This window comes from Protopterus annectens, chromosome 9.part0, assembly GCF_019279795.1.
Source record: "Protopterus annectens isolate FY-2018-M chromosome 9.part0, PAN1.0, whole genome shotgun sequence".
Lineage (NCBI taxonomy): Eukaryota > Metazoa > Chordata > Ceratodontiformes > Protopteridae > Protopterus > Protopterus annectens.
Window position 1 is genome coordinate 1,340,986,047 of NC_056743.1, and position 16,109 is coordinate 1,341,002,155.

The 16,109-nt window shown below is 41.6% G+C and overlaps 1 protein-coding gene across 1 annotated transcript in view; it reads right to left on the reverse strand.

Annotated features, from left to right (window-relative positions):
* Positions 1-16,109, reverse strand: part of NSD3 (nuclear receptor binding SET domain protein 3) — a 4,286,093-nt gene that overhangs the window by 685,950 nt on the left and 3,584,034 nt on the right. The window contains exons 18-19 of the mRNA XM_044084319.1: positions 7,524-7,726; positions 6,478-6,590 (exon numbers count right to left, since the gene is read on the reverse strand). Of these exons, the coding sequence (XP_043940254.1) occupies positions 6,478-6,590; positions 7,524-7,726 (316 nt within the window). The remainder of the gene's footprint in view (positions 1-6,477; positions 6,591-7,523; positions 7,727-16,109) is intronic.

A 16,109-nucleotide genomic window follows, 5' to 3' on the forward strand; every position in this document is an offset into this window, starting at 1 on the left:
TTCCTCTAACTACTCCTCTTTTTCTTGAAGAGATTTAAAAAAGGCAGCAGCATTAGCTCCAAAGAAGGCAGAAATATCAAGAGGAGCATCCATAAATTTTGTCTTGATATCAGGCAAGGGTTGTAATCTCAACGAAGAATATCTTCTTAAGACAGAGCCAGATGCAGCTGATCTGGCAGATACTTCAGCTGCATCACAGCTGCGCTTTACTGAATGATGAGTCACTTAGGAAGAGGCTGCCAAGACGGATGAAAGTTGAACCTTAACTATAGAGTCTGGAAGGTTTGACAGCAGCTGTGAAGCCTGAGAGAGCAAGGCCAAAACATATTTGGACATGTGTTTAGAAATTAATGGCCCTGAAGGTCAGTGTAGTTGAAGTGCAGACTTTACCTAGTCTTTCCATCACCTTCCTGTCTATCAGACAGAAGTAAGGTAGTGGAAGGCAAAACATTTCAAGGTCTATCAGCAAACACAGAGATAACAGCAGGAACAGCTGGAGGACATTTAAAAAGAAATTTACTGTCCTCTGACACCTTATAAAATCTATCTGGCCTTTTAGGGGTAGAAGGTTGAGAGTCGACATGACATGAAGGCAACACAAGGGGTACAGCAGAAGGGGAAGGAGAGTCAATCTATAAGAGATCATAGTACCACTTTTGTAGCTCTGAGACTTGGGAGCAGTCCCATTTAAAGAAGTCTGTCATCCTAGAAATGGTTTCTCCAGAAAAGATGCCCTCCTCAAGGGAGTCAGTACCAGTTGACTCAACTACAGGGGAAGCATAACCGAAAGGAGAAACTATCTGGGTGTAACAGGCAAGAGACTCATCTGAAGAGTAAAGTTCCTCTTCAGAAGGCTCCTGCTCCAAATTAGATGATCTTGGGATACTAGTGGGAGAAGCCAGGGGAGAGAAACAGCAGAGGCAGGTCTCAAAGCCATACAGAGTACCCCAAGAAAAAAAACTACCAGTCTGAAGTAGGATCCTCAGGAGATGACACATGCTTAAGATTTTTTTTTCCTTTTAAGAGGAAAATCTGCCTTAGGCTGAGAGGAAGGGACCGATGTAGGCCTACCCTCTGGCACAGACACTGGAGTCTCTTCACTGCTGTGTAAAGAGAGTACTTCCTTGGGTGCCTGAAGTGATGAGCTGTGGTTCCCCCTTACCATCCTGACCAGATGTCTGCAAGACCTCTGTGGACACGCTAATGTCAATTTCATTAGTGGCCTATGAACCAGTACCCACTGGAGGAAAAAAGCCAGCAACTGTATGGACCTCCGGGCCTTCATCAGCCTCGAGAAGGACATTAGGATTCAGAGGTGCAGCCAAAGATTCGGGCCTAACTTTTTTTTGATCTTCTTCTTCGGAGACTCACTGGATGGCCCCAATGCACCCTCTGTAGCAAGTATTAATCGCTTATGTTTCTTGTTCTCCACGTAAACATTTAAGGCAGAAAGATGACGGTGGAGCATCTTAGGGACAAATGCTTGACAAATCGCGCATGCCTTGTAATCGTGTGCAGACTCTAGACAGAACAGACACTGGTTGTGATTATCTTTGTGTGGAATCTGTCTTGCACAATGGCACTTGCCTTTCTTGGATGACATGAACCTCAAAAAACATGCAGTAGCAAAAACTGAATACAAGAAAAATCTCCAACAGGGCCCTTATCTGAAAACAGGAGTCACTCGGCGATTAGATGAACGAGAGAAGATAGCGTTCAGACTGGCGGCAGAGAAGTTCTGAGGATGGTATGTGCAGATATCACTTTTACAGCCTATGCTCCCTGCTGCCTTTGTGCGATGCCCCACTCACCTTGCCGTAGTAAAAGTCTTCTGTATACTGGCCGGACATTTGGTTCATCTAGGCGGAGAATCCCTCGTGTTATGAATACTGCAACATGGGAACAGAAGGACATTTGTGGTTATGTTTTGCCAGGCTTTTGGGTGCAAAGAAAAGCATCCCCTGACTTACTTCAGACTGCAGCAGTTGGCCAAGCCTTCAGGAATGCTGGAAGGGCTTTCTGGAGAATGGTCTACGAAAACCCTCATTCTGTGGTGCGCACCTGCTCCTAGGGCGACATCCATTATTAATGTCTCTGCCATGAGGAGGCCTAATTCCAGGAGTCTCCTGATAAGGACTTTGATTTCTGAACCACATCCTCTTTCCAGCTCACTGATTCCTGGAGCAGGACTTCTGGGACATGGAGAAGCAGATGCCTATTGCAGACAGAGTACCATCTTGCTACTCTTGGTAAGCATTTCTTTAACGTTGGACATGAACAGAATGGACCCATAAAAAAGGCATTAATGAAGGATATGCTGAAGCTTTCCACAAAGATGCACAGGTACATCAAGGCATGCCGGAAAATGACAATGCTGGTGCACCAAACCTAGCTGTTTCATCAGATGCATTTGATAGCAGTCAAATGACAGCATTTGATAAAGACTGGAAGGTAGACAGCTGTGATTCCACTGTCTTCTGGACATTTGCTGGTAATACCCCAGAGGAAGAGACTTTAAAATTTCCTTCAAGTCTCTCTGAAATCTGGTGACATGAACTAGACAGTTCAACACCATGAAACCAAGCAGAGGTCCATTTCTCAAAGTGGTCCATCAACCTTGACTCTTTATTAAGGGGATGGACAAGGAACTCTCTTTGGATAGTTCCTTTTTTGTGGCCGCTGCTACAACCATCATATCTACTGCATGATCCAATGTTTGCTGTGTGCCTGGGTGGAGAGAATTTTGTCTGGCTTCTTGGAATAGGCTCCACCATGTCAGGGTCCTTCCATTTTCATTGAGTCATCAGATCAGTAAGTGGACCAGTGTGTGGTACCACCCAGGAGGAAGATAAGCCAGACCCAAAGCCTTCCAGGAAAACAGATTCATCAGGAGAAGGGCTGGCTATGGACCATCTCCCTTCTCTGTTTTATCAATTTCAGAATCTTGTCAAATATGACATTCTCAGAGGGAAATCTTGGACAGCCTTCATCCTCATCCAAATCTATGTCTTCTGTGACAGATTCAGGTGAAGAATCTAGGTACTTCCATTTGCATGTCTGCTTTCTATGAACTCTCTGAGAGAGAATATCAAGAGAGTTCAGAACTAGACTGGGAGGTAACATAACTGGAAACCTGTGAAGCCTGTGGGACCGACTGATCCTGTCTTAAAGAAGGATGAAAAACAGAAGCTGATCAAAGCTGAGGTTTGGATGGTGTCAACCCTGAAGAGAGCACCTTGTCCTTTGGCATCAACAGTACTTGACAGAAAGCCTCAAAGGTCAAAGAAGCCATCAGCTCCATAGGCTCTCTCCTGATCTCACATAGACGGGGAACCTCAGAACCGATTGGTCTCAACCCAGAGACTGATCTCAGTACTGAGCTACCAAGAGCTGAAGCCCTGAGGGGAAGAGATGGCTACAAGTTCGGGGTCGACCCCACCCATTCAGTGTCAACACTAAAGCATCCATTCAGAAACATTTCCAGATCTGAACATGTTAGACTAGAAAGAAGGAAAGAATCAGTTGTCAAACTTACCTGAACTATCGGTTCTGACAAAAATGCAGTGAAGCAGACTGGGCCCGAAACTACTGGCTCAGATGGGCAAACCAGTACTGGAAAAGAGCACAAGAGAGGGGTAAGATGGACCAGCAACTGGGTGCCAAAAGATGGCACAGAGAGAATCTCAAGCTGTATTTGCATCCTGAGAAATGTTCTCATCATTCTGTTTGGTTAAACTCCTCTAAGACCTGGACAATGACAACACTGACGGTGGTCTGGAGTAGCGCTTCTCTTGAAGAACAGGAGAGTGAAGTCTGGGGCTGACCAGTTCCAGTGAGAAATGGGGCCAAGTCGGAGATATACAGCTCTGGCAGTCTGTCGGCTCACATAGTCTTTGTACCATAGGATCGGATTCCAATGACTGGGAAGGATTCAGAGACACCTTATGGGAACTTCTAGGCGTCCTCTTTCTCTTTTGACTTCTCCTTAGGCTTTTCTCTGTCTACATCTGGTTCTACCCTGGCTTTCTTTTCCTTGGTTCTGAGAAATGAAGTAGAAGAGGAAGCAGTAGGGAAGGCAGACCCTAAATGGGGAGGGAGTCCCTTAATCAGATTTTCGCACCGAGTCTGTAAAGATTGAACACTGAAGGAAGGCTTGGCAAGAAGCAACCAAATAGGCTGCTCCTACACAATATACACACAGGGAGTGTGGGTTGTGGGGGCAACTTATGGCCACACTCTGTGCACTTTTTAAATCCCTGACTATCAAACCATAAGGAAAAATTTCACACAGCAAATAATAATTGGTGACTAAACTAATCTAAATAAACATACACTAAATACAACTATTCTAAACACTTACATAAAAGCACACTTAACTATGACCTAGAAAACTATTACGTAAAAGCCTTAAGAACTAGAAAGCACTCCTAAGCTACCTAAGAAAAACATAAAGACAGTTTTATCATGAATTAGAGAGACAGTAAAAACTCTCTCAGTAAGGGAGGAGTTACAGAAACAGAACTACAAAGAATACACAATAAAGGAGCCCTCGGATGCATGACAGAACACTTCAATTTTAAGACAGGTGCCAAGGTGGGATCTAGTCGGATCAGACAGACCACAGCTGAATCAGACGAAAACAGATAATAATGGATCAGTCAGTGTTGGTGGTGATGGGAAGCCTTAACAAAAATAAGTAATAAAACTGTCAGAAAGATATGCATCTGGAGTGTTTCTCCCTGGGCCTCTGCTGAAAATTGGCTTTGTTCCAAGTCGGACTTTCCCGGTAAACAACTGTTAAATAAAATAAATAAACAAACTGTATTTGCCATTACGGACACAATGTACTTGTGAGTTTTATAAATAGCTTGTTCTCAGAGTACACTGGAAAGAAGAAAGTATTATTATATTACTGTTATGCTATTCTTTCACCTACCCATCCTTCTTCTTTCCTAATCACATTATATTTTACTCTTTTATCCATTTTCAAAATTTTTTTAGGTTCTCCTGAGGCTGCAACAGTTTATAATTTTCTTGTTGTTTAACATTATGATACAATTTGTGTGCTGATAAGAGAAAAAAATCTACAGTCAGGTGGATATTTTTTTTCAAAAATTATCAGTGGAAACAATGTAGAAGAATGAAAACTGTGTCAGGAAAATGTAAACACTGACTATCTCCATCTATAGTAGTCTACATAAAGTAAGTGTGTTAAAATGTGTCAATCCAACATTTGCGGTCTTCAGTTTTACATTACCATTACCAAACTGCAATACATCGTAGAAAAACAGACGTCAATGCAAAACTAGGTTCCAGAATTTTCTAGCAATGCATAACACAGTCTAATAACTCAATACAAAAGAAATACCCAAACATACACTAATTACTTAATTCTATGTAAGCTAATGAAGACTGACAGTGAGGTGCAGTCAGCAGCACACCCACCTACGAACACAAAGGCTGTGAGTTCTTGTCTCGGGTAGAAAAAGAGATCATAACACTTGGAATATTGGCATATGAGTGCAATACAAGTTGAGAAAGTACTGAGCTAATGGGGTATGCTATCTTATGGTGAAATATTATACAGAGGTCACTTCCAACAAGGCTAGATATGATCTGTTGGGTGTCTGTGCATGTGTAAAAACCAAAACATTATTGGGAAAGAGAGAAAGTAAATTCCATGGTTCTTTGGCCAACAACTCCTTCCCACATAAATAGTCCATGCACTTCCCCAGTATAAATGATGAGCATAATGGTTGTTGACATACATTTATTTACATCACCACCAGTGTTAACTATTATGCTTCCAACATTTTTTAACAAATGCTAGAAAGTACTGCTCTGTCACATAGGGGGATAATGCCCTGACTATGACCCAGATGAACAGAGTCTGATTAGTGGCTCAAATGCTGGAAAAGCTGGGTGGGGAAGGGTAGTGATCAGAAAAGGTCAGTTCACTTACAGTGGGAGGAGTCACCAGTGGGTCCTGTGGCTGTTTTGATGCACGCAAGTGGAGGTTTGCAGGAGAAAAAGCTTTAAGTGGATATGTATTTGCTTACAAAGCTGATGACAGCAGTCCTTAGAATACGGGAGGCAGCACTCGCATGCAAGGGGCACAGTAAGCCTTTGTAGTAATGAGGGTACACAAGCTAGCAACCAAGTGGTATGGTTAGGACTGGGGAAAAAAAAAACACAATGGCTGCGTGAGTGACAGAGGGCTGATGGTAGGCAGTCAGTGTTGGTGGTGATGGGAAGGCTTAACAAAATAAGTAATAAAACTGTATTTGTTATTAGGGACATAATGTACTTATAAGTTTTATAAATAGCTTGTTCTCAGAGTACACTGGAAAGAAGAAAACTGAAAATAGGACATGGACTTTTTTCCTTAAGACACTGTTTCAGTGACTTTAAAAATAGACAGCAAAATAACAGGCAAAAACAACTCAGACTAAGGTTAAAAGTTCCTTTAAGCCTTACCTTAACATGTTTATAAGCAGGGGGTTTTCTAGAATTGCGCTCATGCTCAAGTGCTTCCTTATTTTCTTTCTGTGCTTTCAGCTCCTGAAACCGTCTGGCAGCTTCATCAAGTGCTACAGACAAATAGAAAAATAAAAACTAAGGTAATGCCATCTTTCAGCTTTCTGTAAACAGCAGTGAACAGGGAAAAATGTGAAAAAAATGCACGGAAAAATGCAAGCTCCTGCAATTTCATTTCTGCATACCATTTTGATTACTGTTCACTGAGGACTTATGATAACTCATTCCAATAAATTAGTATTCATTTAAATAAATTATGGAATGACTTTGGACAGATGGTATTACTTGCCTTCTAATGTGAAGGCCAGGCTGTGTCTGAAGGGTTTTAAATGCCACTACTGCCAATCATTTTTTTTCTACCTGGGCACTACAGTGTTTACGAAATGTACCTTTCATCTTATTATGTATATTATAAACTGCCTATTTTTTTTCTTAACCAGTAGGTCTTAATGTCTGCCAGGTAAATGATGCAGTATATGGTAATAGCTCTCATTACCTATATGCCAGTGAGAGCACAGACACCCTGATGTCTGGCAAGAAGGAACCCTGTTCAAGATGGCTCTCTAAAAGTGGGGCAGACAGAAATAAACATAAATAAAAAGGCCCTCACCACTGCTTTAGGTATTAACATTGTGAAGAATGCAACATCAGCTATGTAGCCCACTTTCAGGAAACACAATGCTGTGGATTTTATCCAAAATTACAAACCCACAGGGTTCACTGTACTTTTTCAAAAAGAGAATCTCTTTTCTAATATTTTTCTTCACATTGACTAAATTCACCCTTGCCCTTTGGTGATGCAAAAAAGCAGGGAACTAAAACAACATGGAGAAAAAAATAAATGGAAATGATGCTGCCCCAAACACAGTTAAATTGTGTTCCATGAGAAATGGATATAATATAAAAATACTTCACTCTTAAAAAAAAAAAAAAAAAAAATTGGTACAAATGGTACATAACCATGTTAAAATGCTGAAAAAAAATACCTTTCTTAAAGGCCTTGTTCATGCCACTCTGCCCTTCAACAAAACTCTTGTCTCCTTCAACATATGGGAAGACTCTACCTCGATGCACCCAGTAGTAGTCATGGGATCCAAAGAAGAAGACAGGAAAGTCACCGATGTCATGCCTAAGGCCTTGTATGTTGACAGGTACGGAACGTGGATTGCAGATCTCCGCTGGCCACCACCTAGAGGAGGAGGAAAAAATGCTGAAAGAAACCTTAGATCACAATTCCTCAAACATTTCAAAACCGCAGATGTAAAGCATTTTGCAATTCATCACAGTCCCCTGTTCATTTTAAACCTAGCACATTTATAAAGAATAGTTGTATAAAATCTTACCATTAACCACAGATATCCTTCTCTTCCATGTTGCAATATTCATAACCTTTGGGTTATCCTCTGCTTAGCTTCCCGAACGTCTGGCCAGTATGCAAAAGCTTTAACCACTGCAAGGTACTTGGGATGTCTAACATTGGCCATAGGGTGCGTGGGCCATAAACGTGCCGTCTGCACGTACCTTTCCTCAGAACAGAACGCTCCAGTCCCAGGATAGCTGCACAAAGTCCAATGTCATCCAACAAGGCATTTTTGCATATATATATATATATATATATATATATATATATATATATATATATACACATAGTGGGAAGGGGAAGGATGGAATACTGCAACATGGAAGAGAAGGACATCTATCATTACAGTAAGATTTTACACAACTATCCTCTGTCCTTCTATTCCCATGTTGCAGTATGCATAACCTTTGGGTGAGTGCCAAAGCCCAAAGAGAAGATGAGGAGGGTGGTATGGAACTGTATTCTAAGAACCCATGCAGGATTGCCCTAGCAAACCCTGCTCTAGACCAGGAAATATGGTCCGGTTTGTAGTGTTTGGTGAAGGTATGGACAGATGTCCAGGTAGCTGCCTCTAGAATGGAAGCAGTGTCCAGCCCTTTGAAGAAGGTTCCAGATGAGGCCATGGCTTTAGTGGAGTGGGCTTTCATTTTTGAGGTTAGCTGTTTGCCATGGTAGGAGTAACAAAAGGAGATGGCTCTTGAAATCCAGGCAGAAATAGTCCGTTTTGTCACCGCTTTTCCCAGACCTCTGGGGTGAAAGGTGACAAACACTTGCTCTGATTTGGTCTTGTCAAGGTAGAATCTTAGTTGTCTATGAACATCAGGGGTATGCAGGACTATCTCACTGTCATTCTAGGGGTGTGGAAAGAAGGTGGGGAGGTGAATACATAGGTTCAGGGATAGCTCATTGACCACCTTAGGCATGAAGGATGGGTTGGTCCTTAGGGTCGCTCTATTCTTGTGGAAGATTAGGAAAGGTGGGGTGGCCATGAGGGCTGGAGCTCTGACACTCTCCTGGCTAATGTCAGGGCCACTAAAAGCACAGTCTTCCATGTGCAATATTTTACAGAGGCTTTTTGACGCCAGTTCAAAAGGGTCAAGAGTGAGCTTATCTAAAATGTAATTCAGGTCCCATGGGGGTGGAACTGGCCTCCTAGGGGGGCCTGAGCCGCACTACTCCCTTAAGGAATAACTTTACTGGAAGTCGAGAGGCAAGAGGAGGGTCAAGCAGCAAACAATCCAAAATAGCAGCTAGGTGGGCCTTAACAAAAGAATATGCCAGCCCTGCTTGCAGCAATTCACACAGGTAGGACAGCACTAAAGGGACCTCTCCTTGAAATGGGTCTAGCTGTCTTTGAAGACACCAGATGAAGAATCTTTTCCATTTGGACAAATAAGATCTCCTAGTGTTGGGTTTCCTGGCCTCCTGCAGGACATTAAGCACATCCTCAGTGTAAAGGTGTCTGAAACGGATCAAAACTCTATCACCCACAGGGTTAGGTTCAGAGATTCCAAGTGGGGATGTATTAGAGATCCCTTGTTCTGTGTGAGGAGGTCCACTCTGTGAGGTAACTTGTGATGACTGCCTCTGGATAAATGCAGAAGGAGGATGAACCAATTCTGTCTTGGCCAAAAGGGAGTCAACAAGATTTTTGGTGTGTCCTGCTGGATTTTCAGCAGGGCTTTTTGTAGGAGTGGAAAGGGAGGAATGCTTAGAGAAATATCCCTTTCCATGAGATAGAAAAGGTGTCCGTTGCCCTAGCTAGAAGGCTGGATGCGCTGGTACAAAAGAGTGGAAGCTGTCTGTTCAGAGGGGAGGCAAACAAGTTCTATTTGTGGAGTACCCCACTTGTGGACTATGTACAGGAACACATCCCTGTGTAGCATCTATTCATGAGATTGTGACATGGACCTGCTCAAGGTGTCTGCCTGAGTGTTCTGGGCTGAAGGAATATGGACTGCCTGCAGAATGACTTCATGTTGGACCGCCAATACCCAGGCCTGGAGTCCAAGTCTGCATAGCAAGTAAGATATTGTTCCCCCCTTGTTTATTCACATACCAGAGAACTGTAGTGTTGTCTATGAACAACTTCAGGGGGCCCTGCTTCAGAATGTGTTGGAAGGCCCTCAGAGCAAGGATGATGGTCCTGTCCATGTGCCTTGCACCTTCAAGCTGCCAATAGCAGCTCCCCAGCACAGGTCTGAGGCATCTGTGTACATCTCCTGGACCGAGGTGATGGGTTATAATGGAAGTCCTGGTTCAGACAGACTTGATCCAACCACCAAAGGATCTCCTTCCTTAGGCATGGTAGGAAGGGAATGTTGAGGTCCAAGGGGTGAGAGTGTTAGGTCCATGTGGACTCTAGGTACTACTGAAGTTTTCTCACGTGGGGTCTTGCCAGTGGCAATATTGGCATAGTCCTAGGAGTCCAAGAAATTGTCTCACTGTCATAGCAGTGGCATGGAGGACAGACAGCAGATATTTCCAATCTATTTGCAAACATACAGAGCTGAGTATATATTTTTTTATTTTAGAGTTTGTTAATTGTTGCTTAGATCTCTGTTGAAACTGTTGTCTCCCTGTTCTGAGAGACTGCTTTCCAATCTATCTGCAAATATACAGAGCTGAGTATATTTTTTTGGTTTTACAGTTTGTCCTTAGTTGTTGCTTAGATCTCTGTTAAAACTGTTTCCCCCACCCCCCACCCCCATTTTCGGCTGTGTCTTCAGTTGGTATAACTGTTTTTTACAGCTTGTGTGTTATCTAACTCAAGGATCACTTGCATAAAATTAGACCTGTTAGTAACAGTCTGCATTTAATTGCTGGAACCTGTGTTCTGAGAGACTGCTATCCAATCTATCTGCAAATATACAGGGATGAGTATTTTTTTGGTTTTAGAGTTTGTACTGTTAGTTGTTGCTCAGATCTCTGTTGAAACTGTTTTCCCCACCCCTCACTCCCATTTTCTGCCGTGTCTTCAGTTGGTACAACTGTTTTTTACAGCTTGTGTGTTATCTAACTCAAGGATCACTTGCATAAGATTAGACCTGTTAGTAACAGCCTGCATTTAATTGCTGGAACCTGTGTTCTGAGAGACTGCTTTCCAATCTATCTGCAAATATACAGAGATGAGTATATTTTTCTTAGTTTTAGAGTTTAATTGTTTCTTAGATCTCTGTTGAAACTGTTGTCTCCCTGTTCTGAGAGACTGATTTCCAATCTATCTGCAAATATACAGAGCTGAGTATATTTTTTTGGTTTTAGAGTTTGTTAATTGTTGCTTAGATCTCTGTTGAAACTGTTGTCTCCCTGTTCTGAGATACTGATTTCCATTCTATCTGCAAATATACAGAGCTGAGTATATCTTTTTTGGTTTTAGAGTTTGTACTGCTAGTTGTTGCTTAGATCTCTGTTGAAACTGCCCCCCCCCCCATTTTCTGCCGTGTCTTCAGTTGGTATAACTGGTTTTTACAGCTTGTTGTTCATCTGACTCAAGGATCACTTGCATAAAATTACACTGGTTAGTAACAGCCTGCATTTAATTGCTGGAACCTGTGTTCTGAGAGACTGCTTTCCAATCTATCTCCAAATATACAGAGCTGAGTATATTTTTTTGGTTTTAGAGTTTAATTGTTGCTTAGATCTCTGATGAAGCTGTTGCTTCCCTGTTCTGAGAGACTGCTTTCCAATCTATCTGCAAATATACAGAGCTGAGTATATTTTTTTGGTTTTACAGTTTGTCCTTAGTTGTTGCTTAGATCTCTGTTAAAACTGTTTTCCCCACCCCCCCACCCCCATTTTCGGCTGTTTCTTCAGTTGGTATAACTGTTTTTTACAGCTTGTGTGTTATCTAACTCAAGGATCACTTGCATAAAATTAGACCTGTTAGTAACAGTCTGCATTTAATTGCGGGAACCTGTGTTCTGAGAGACTGCTATGCAATCTATCTGCAAATATACAGAGATGAGTATTTTTTTGGTTTTAGAGTTTGTACTGTTAGTTGTTGCTCAGATCTCTGTTGAAACTGTTTTCCCCACCCCTCACTCCCATTTTCTGCCGTGTCTTCAGTTGGTACAACTGTTTTTTACAGCTTGTGTGTTATCTAACTCAAGGATCACTTGCATAAGATTAGACCTGTTAGTAACAGCCTGCATTTAATTGCTGGAACCTGTGTTCTGAGAGACTGCTTTCCAATCTATCTGCAAATATACAGAAATGAGTATATTTTTCTTAGTTTTAGAGTTTAATTGTTGCTTAGATCTCTGTTGAAACTGTTGTCTCCCTGTTCTGAGAGACTGATTTCCAATCTATCTGCAAATATACAGAGCTGAGTATATTTTTTTGGTTTTAGATTTTGTTAATTGTTGCTTAGATCTCTGTTGAAACTGTTGTCTCCCTGTTCTGAGATACTGATTTCTATTCTATTTGAAAATATACAGAGCTGAGTATATCTTTTTTGGTTTTAGAGTTTGTACTGCTAGTTGTTGCTTAGATCTCTGTTGAAACTGCCCCCCCCCCCATTTTCTGCCGTGTCTTCAGTTGGTATAACTGGTTTTTACAGCTTGTTGTTCATCTAACTCAAGGATCACTTGCATAAAATTACACCGGTTAGTAACAGCCTGCATTTAATTGCTGGAACCTGTGTTCTGAGAGACTGCTTTCCAATCTATCTCCAAATATACAGAGCTGAGTATATTTTTTTGGTTTTAGAGTTTAATTGTTGCTTAGATCTCTGATGAAGCTATTGCTTCCCTGTTCTGAGAGACTGCTTTCCAATCTATCTGCAAATATACAGAGCTGAGTATATTTTTTTGGTTTTAGAGTTTGTACTGTTAGTTGCTCCATACATCTCTGTTGAAACTGCCCCCCCCCTATTTTCTGCCATGTCTTCAGTTGGTAAAACTGTTTTTTACAGCTTGTGTGTTATCTAACTCAAGGATCACTTGCATAAAACTAGACCTGTCAGTAACAGCCTGCATTTAATTCCTGGAACCTGTGTTCTGAGAGACTGCTTTCCAATCTATCTACAAATATACAGAGCTGAGTATATTGTTTTTGGTTTTAGAGTTTAACTGTTGCTTAGATCTCTGCTGAAACTGTTGTCTCCCTGTTCTGAGAGACTGCTTTCCAATCTATCTGCAAATATACAGAGCTGAGTATATTTTTTTATTTTAGAGGTTATACTGTTAGTTGTTGCTTAGATCTTTATTGAAACTGTTTTCCCCACCCCCATTTTCTGCCGTGTCTTCAGTTGGTATAACTGTTTTTTACAGCTTGTTGTTTATCTAACTCAAGGATCACTTGCATAAAATTAGACCCGTTAGTAACAGCCTGCATTTAATTGCTGGAACCTGTGTTCTGAGAGACTGCTTTCCAATCTGTCAGCAAATATACAGAGCTGAGTATATACATTTTTTTTTTGTTTTAGAGTTTAATTGCTGCTTAGATCTATGTTGAAACTGTTGTCTCCCTGTTCTGAGAGACTGCTTTCCAATCTATCTGCAAATATACAGAGCTGAGTACATTTTTTTGGTTTTAGAGTTTGTACTGTTAGTTGTTGGTTAGATCTCTGTTGAAACTGTTTCCCCCACCCCCTATTTTCTGCCGTGACTTTGGTATAACTGTTTTTTACAGCTTGTGTGTTATCTAACTCAAGGATCACTTGCATAAAATTAGACCCGTTAGTAACAGCCTACATTTAATTGTTGGAGCCTGTGTTCTGAGAGACTGCTTTCCAATCCATTTGCAAATATACAGAGCTGAGTATATTGTTTTTGGTTTTAGAGTTTAATTGTTGCTTAGATCTCTGTTGAAGCTGTTTTGTCCCACCCGCCCTATTTTTGGTTTGTAGTTTAAATTTGGTGGCTTTTGCAGTTGCCCGCCCCCACTGTAGATTTAGATTTGATCTGGGACACTCCCCCAGCCCCATCTCTTTACCACATTCTACCTAATAAACTCTGCCCTTGCTTTTTCCTCTTTTTAATTTAATTGCATTTTGTAAAATGTGTTTGGTCTAATATTGCTACATACCCAAGTGCGCAAGCTTGCACTGCATGTGAATTGTTTTTACTACTTTTCTGTTATTAAAAAAAAAAAAAAACTGTAAGCCTGTTTCCTACCTTTCCTTTAACTAGTGATACAGATTTGCTGTATCCAGGACTGTATGCAAGCTTTTGAGCTCCCCAAGCCTTTCTGTGCTGGAGGGAAGCCTTCTAGCTTATCAGTGGGAGTGTTAAGCACTAGGCAATCTGTCTACCACATAAGGAGTGGTTCTGGCCCAGAAATTGCAGTTATTGGCCGCTTGGGCAATCTTTTCCATCTCTCTCAACTTTCTGATTTGAAAGCCTGCATTTGCACTTGTTTCTGTGCTGTAACTCGTCTAGTAGAGATACAGATTCTTAGTTTTAGCACTTAAATTTGTTTATTTGTGCTCAGCACTTGTTCAAAACTTGTAAGCACTTAAATAAGCTTCTAATTACTATAGCACTCAACCTTCCTCATTACCTAGAGGAAAAAGTACAGTTTTGTACCTACCATAAATGTAGATGTTCGAAGATCCACATTGCTGCAGTCCTTACACTTGGGTAGTCCGCTGTCCTCGGTCGGCCCGAATATCAAAGTATAATTTGACTGACATCAGGACGCCAGGGTACAAATGCGCATGACCGGCGCCATATCCTCAGTCTTTTCTTGCCCCAGATGTCAGAAGACCCTAAAATAAAGGTCAAAACCAAAAGACAGCAAACAACCAACCAACCACCCTTGCACTAACTATATGTACAATATATACAATATACACAATATGTACAACCCAATCCACACAACCACCTCTAACTGCAGAGGGAAGGAGGGACTGCAGCAATGTGGATCTTGAACATCTACATTTATGGTAGGTACAAAACTGTACTATGTTCTTCATCTCACATTGCTGCAGTCCTTACACTTGGGTAGAATCCCAAAGCAGAGGTAAGGGAGGATGGCTAACTACAAGGAAGCAGGAGCTGCCAACATGCCCTGCAAAACAGCAGTGGCAAAACCAGCCCTGGATTTAGAGTAAAGTGGCAGGTGATAATGCCTAGAGAAAGTATGCACTGAACTCCAAGTAGCTGCCTCCAAAATATCCTTGGTTGCCACTCCCTTAAAAAGCTGTTGAAGTGGCAGTAGCCCTAGTGGAATGAGGCAATCCCAGCTGGAACCTCCTTGCCATGATGGGAATAACAGAAAGCAATGCAAAACCCAATCCACCTAGAAATAGTTTGTTTTGACACAGGCTTGCCCTGAGAACTCAAAAGAAACAAACAACTGCTGAGACTGCCTGAACCCTTTAGTTCTGTCCAAATAATAACTGCCTGTGTACATCTAGAGTGTGCAAAATCTTTTCCCTTTAGGGATTTGTGCAAAAAGTAGGCAAATGAATAGTTTGGTTTAAAGCCACACTAGAAACCACCTTAGGCATAAAGGAAAGATTAGTAATACCCTATCCTTATGGAAAATCAAGAAAGGCTCAACATAAGGGCCTGCAATTCAGAAACCCTTCTTGCAGAGGTAATTGCCAACAAAAAGCAGTCTTCCATGATAAATATTTCAACTCAGAAGTAGCTGCAGGCTCAAAAGGTTGTAGAGTGAGTTTCTCCAACACAAAATTGAGATCCCAAGCAGGAGTAGGAGCTCTTCGGGGTCTTATATTCTTTGCCCCTCTAAGAAATTGCTTGAACAAAGGATGAGAAAACAATGGTGGGACACAATCATAGTGAGAAATTGCTGCAGCATGAACCTTAATAGAAGAGAAAGACAAACCTTTGTCCAGTAACTCAGTAAGATATTGAAGAGCCACACTCAAATTAGGCTCAGAAACATCAAAATCTTTTGCACTCCAAAATAAAAATCTCTTCCATTTATCTCACTTTCCTTGTACTAGGCCTTCTAGCTTCCAAAATCACATTCAAAACTTGTTGTGGAAGTTGAGACCCTCTATGGTTCAAAACAGAATATGCCAGGCTGTTAGGTGAAAGTGAAGTTTGACATTCAGCAAATGGCTGTCCTCCTGTGACAACAGGTGTGGAATCAAGGCAAAGGCCATGGAGGCTTCCGTGCCAGACTTCTCAGTAATGGGTACCAGTGCTGTCGAGGCCAATCTGGAGCTATTAAAATCATCCTTGGCTTGTCCTGTCTGACCTTTAGAAGTACCTTTGGGAGGAGAGGCAGAGGAGGA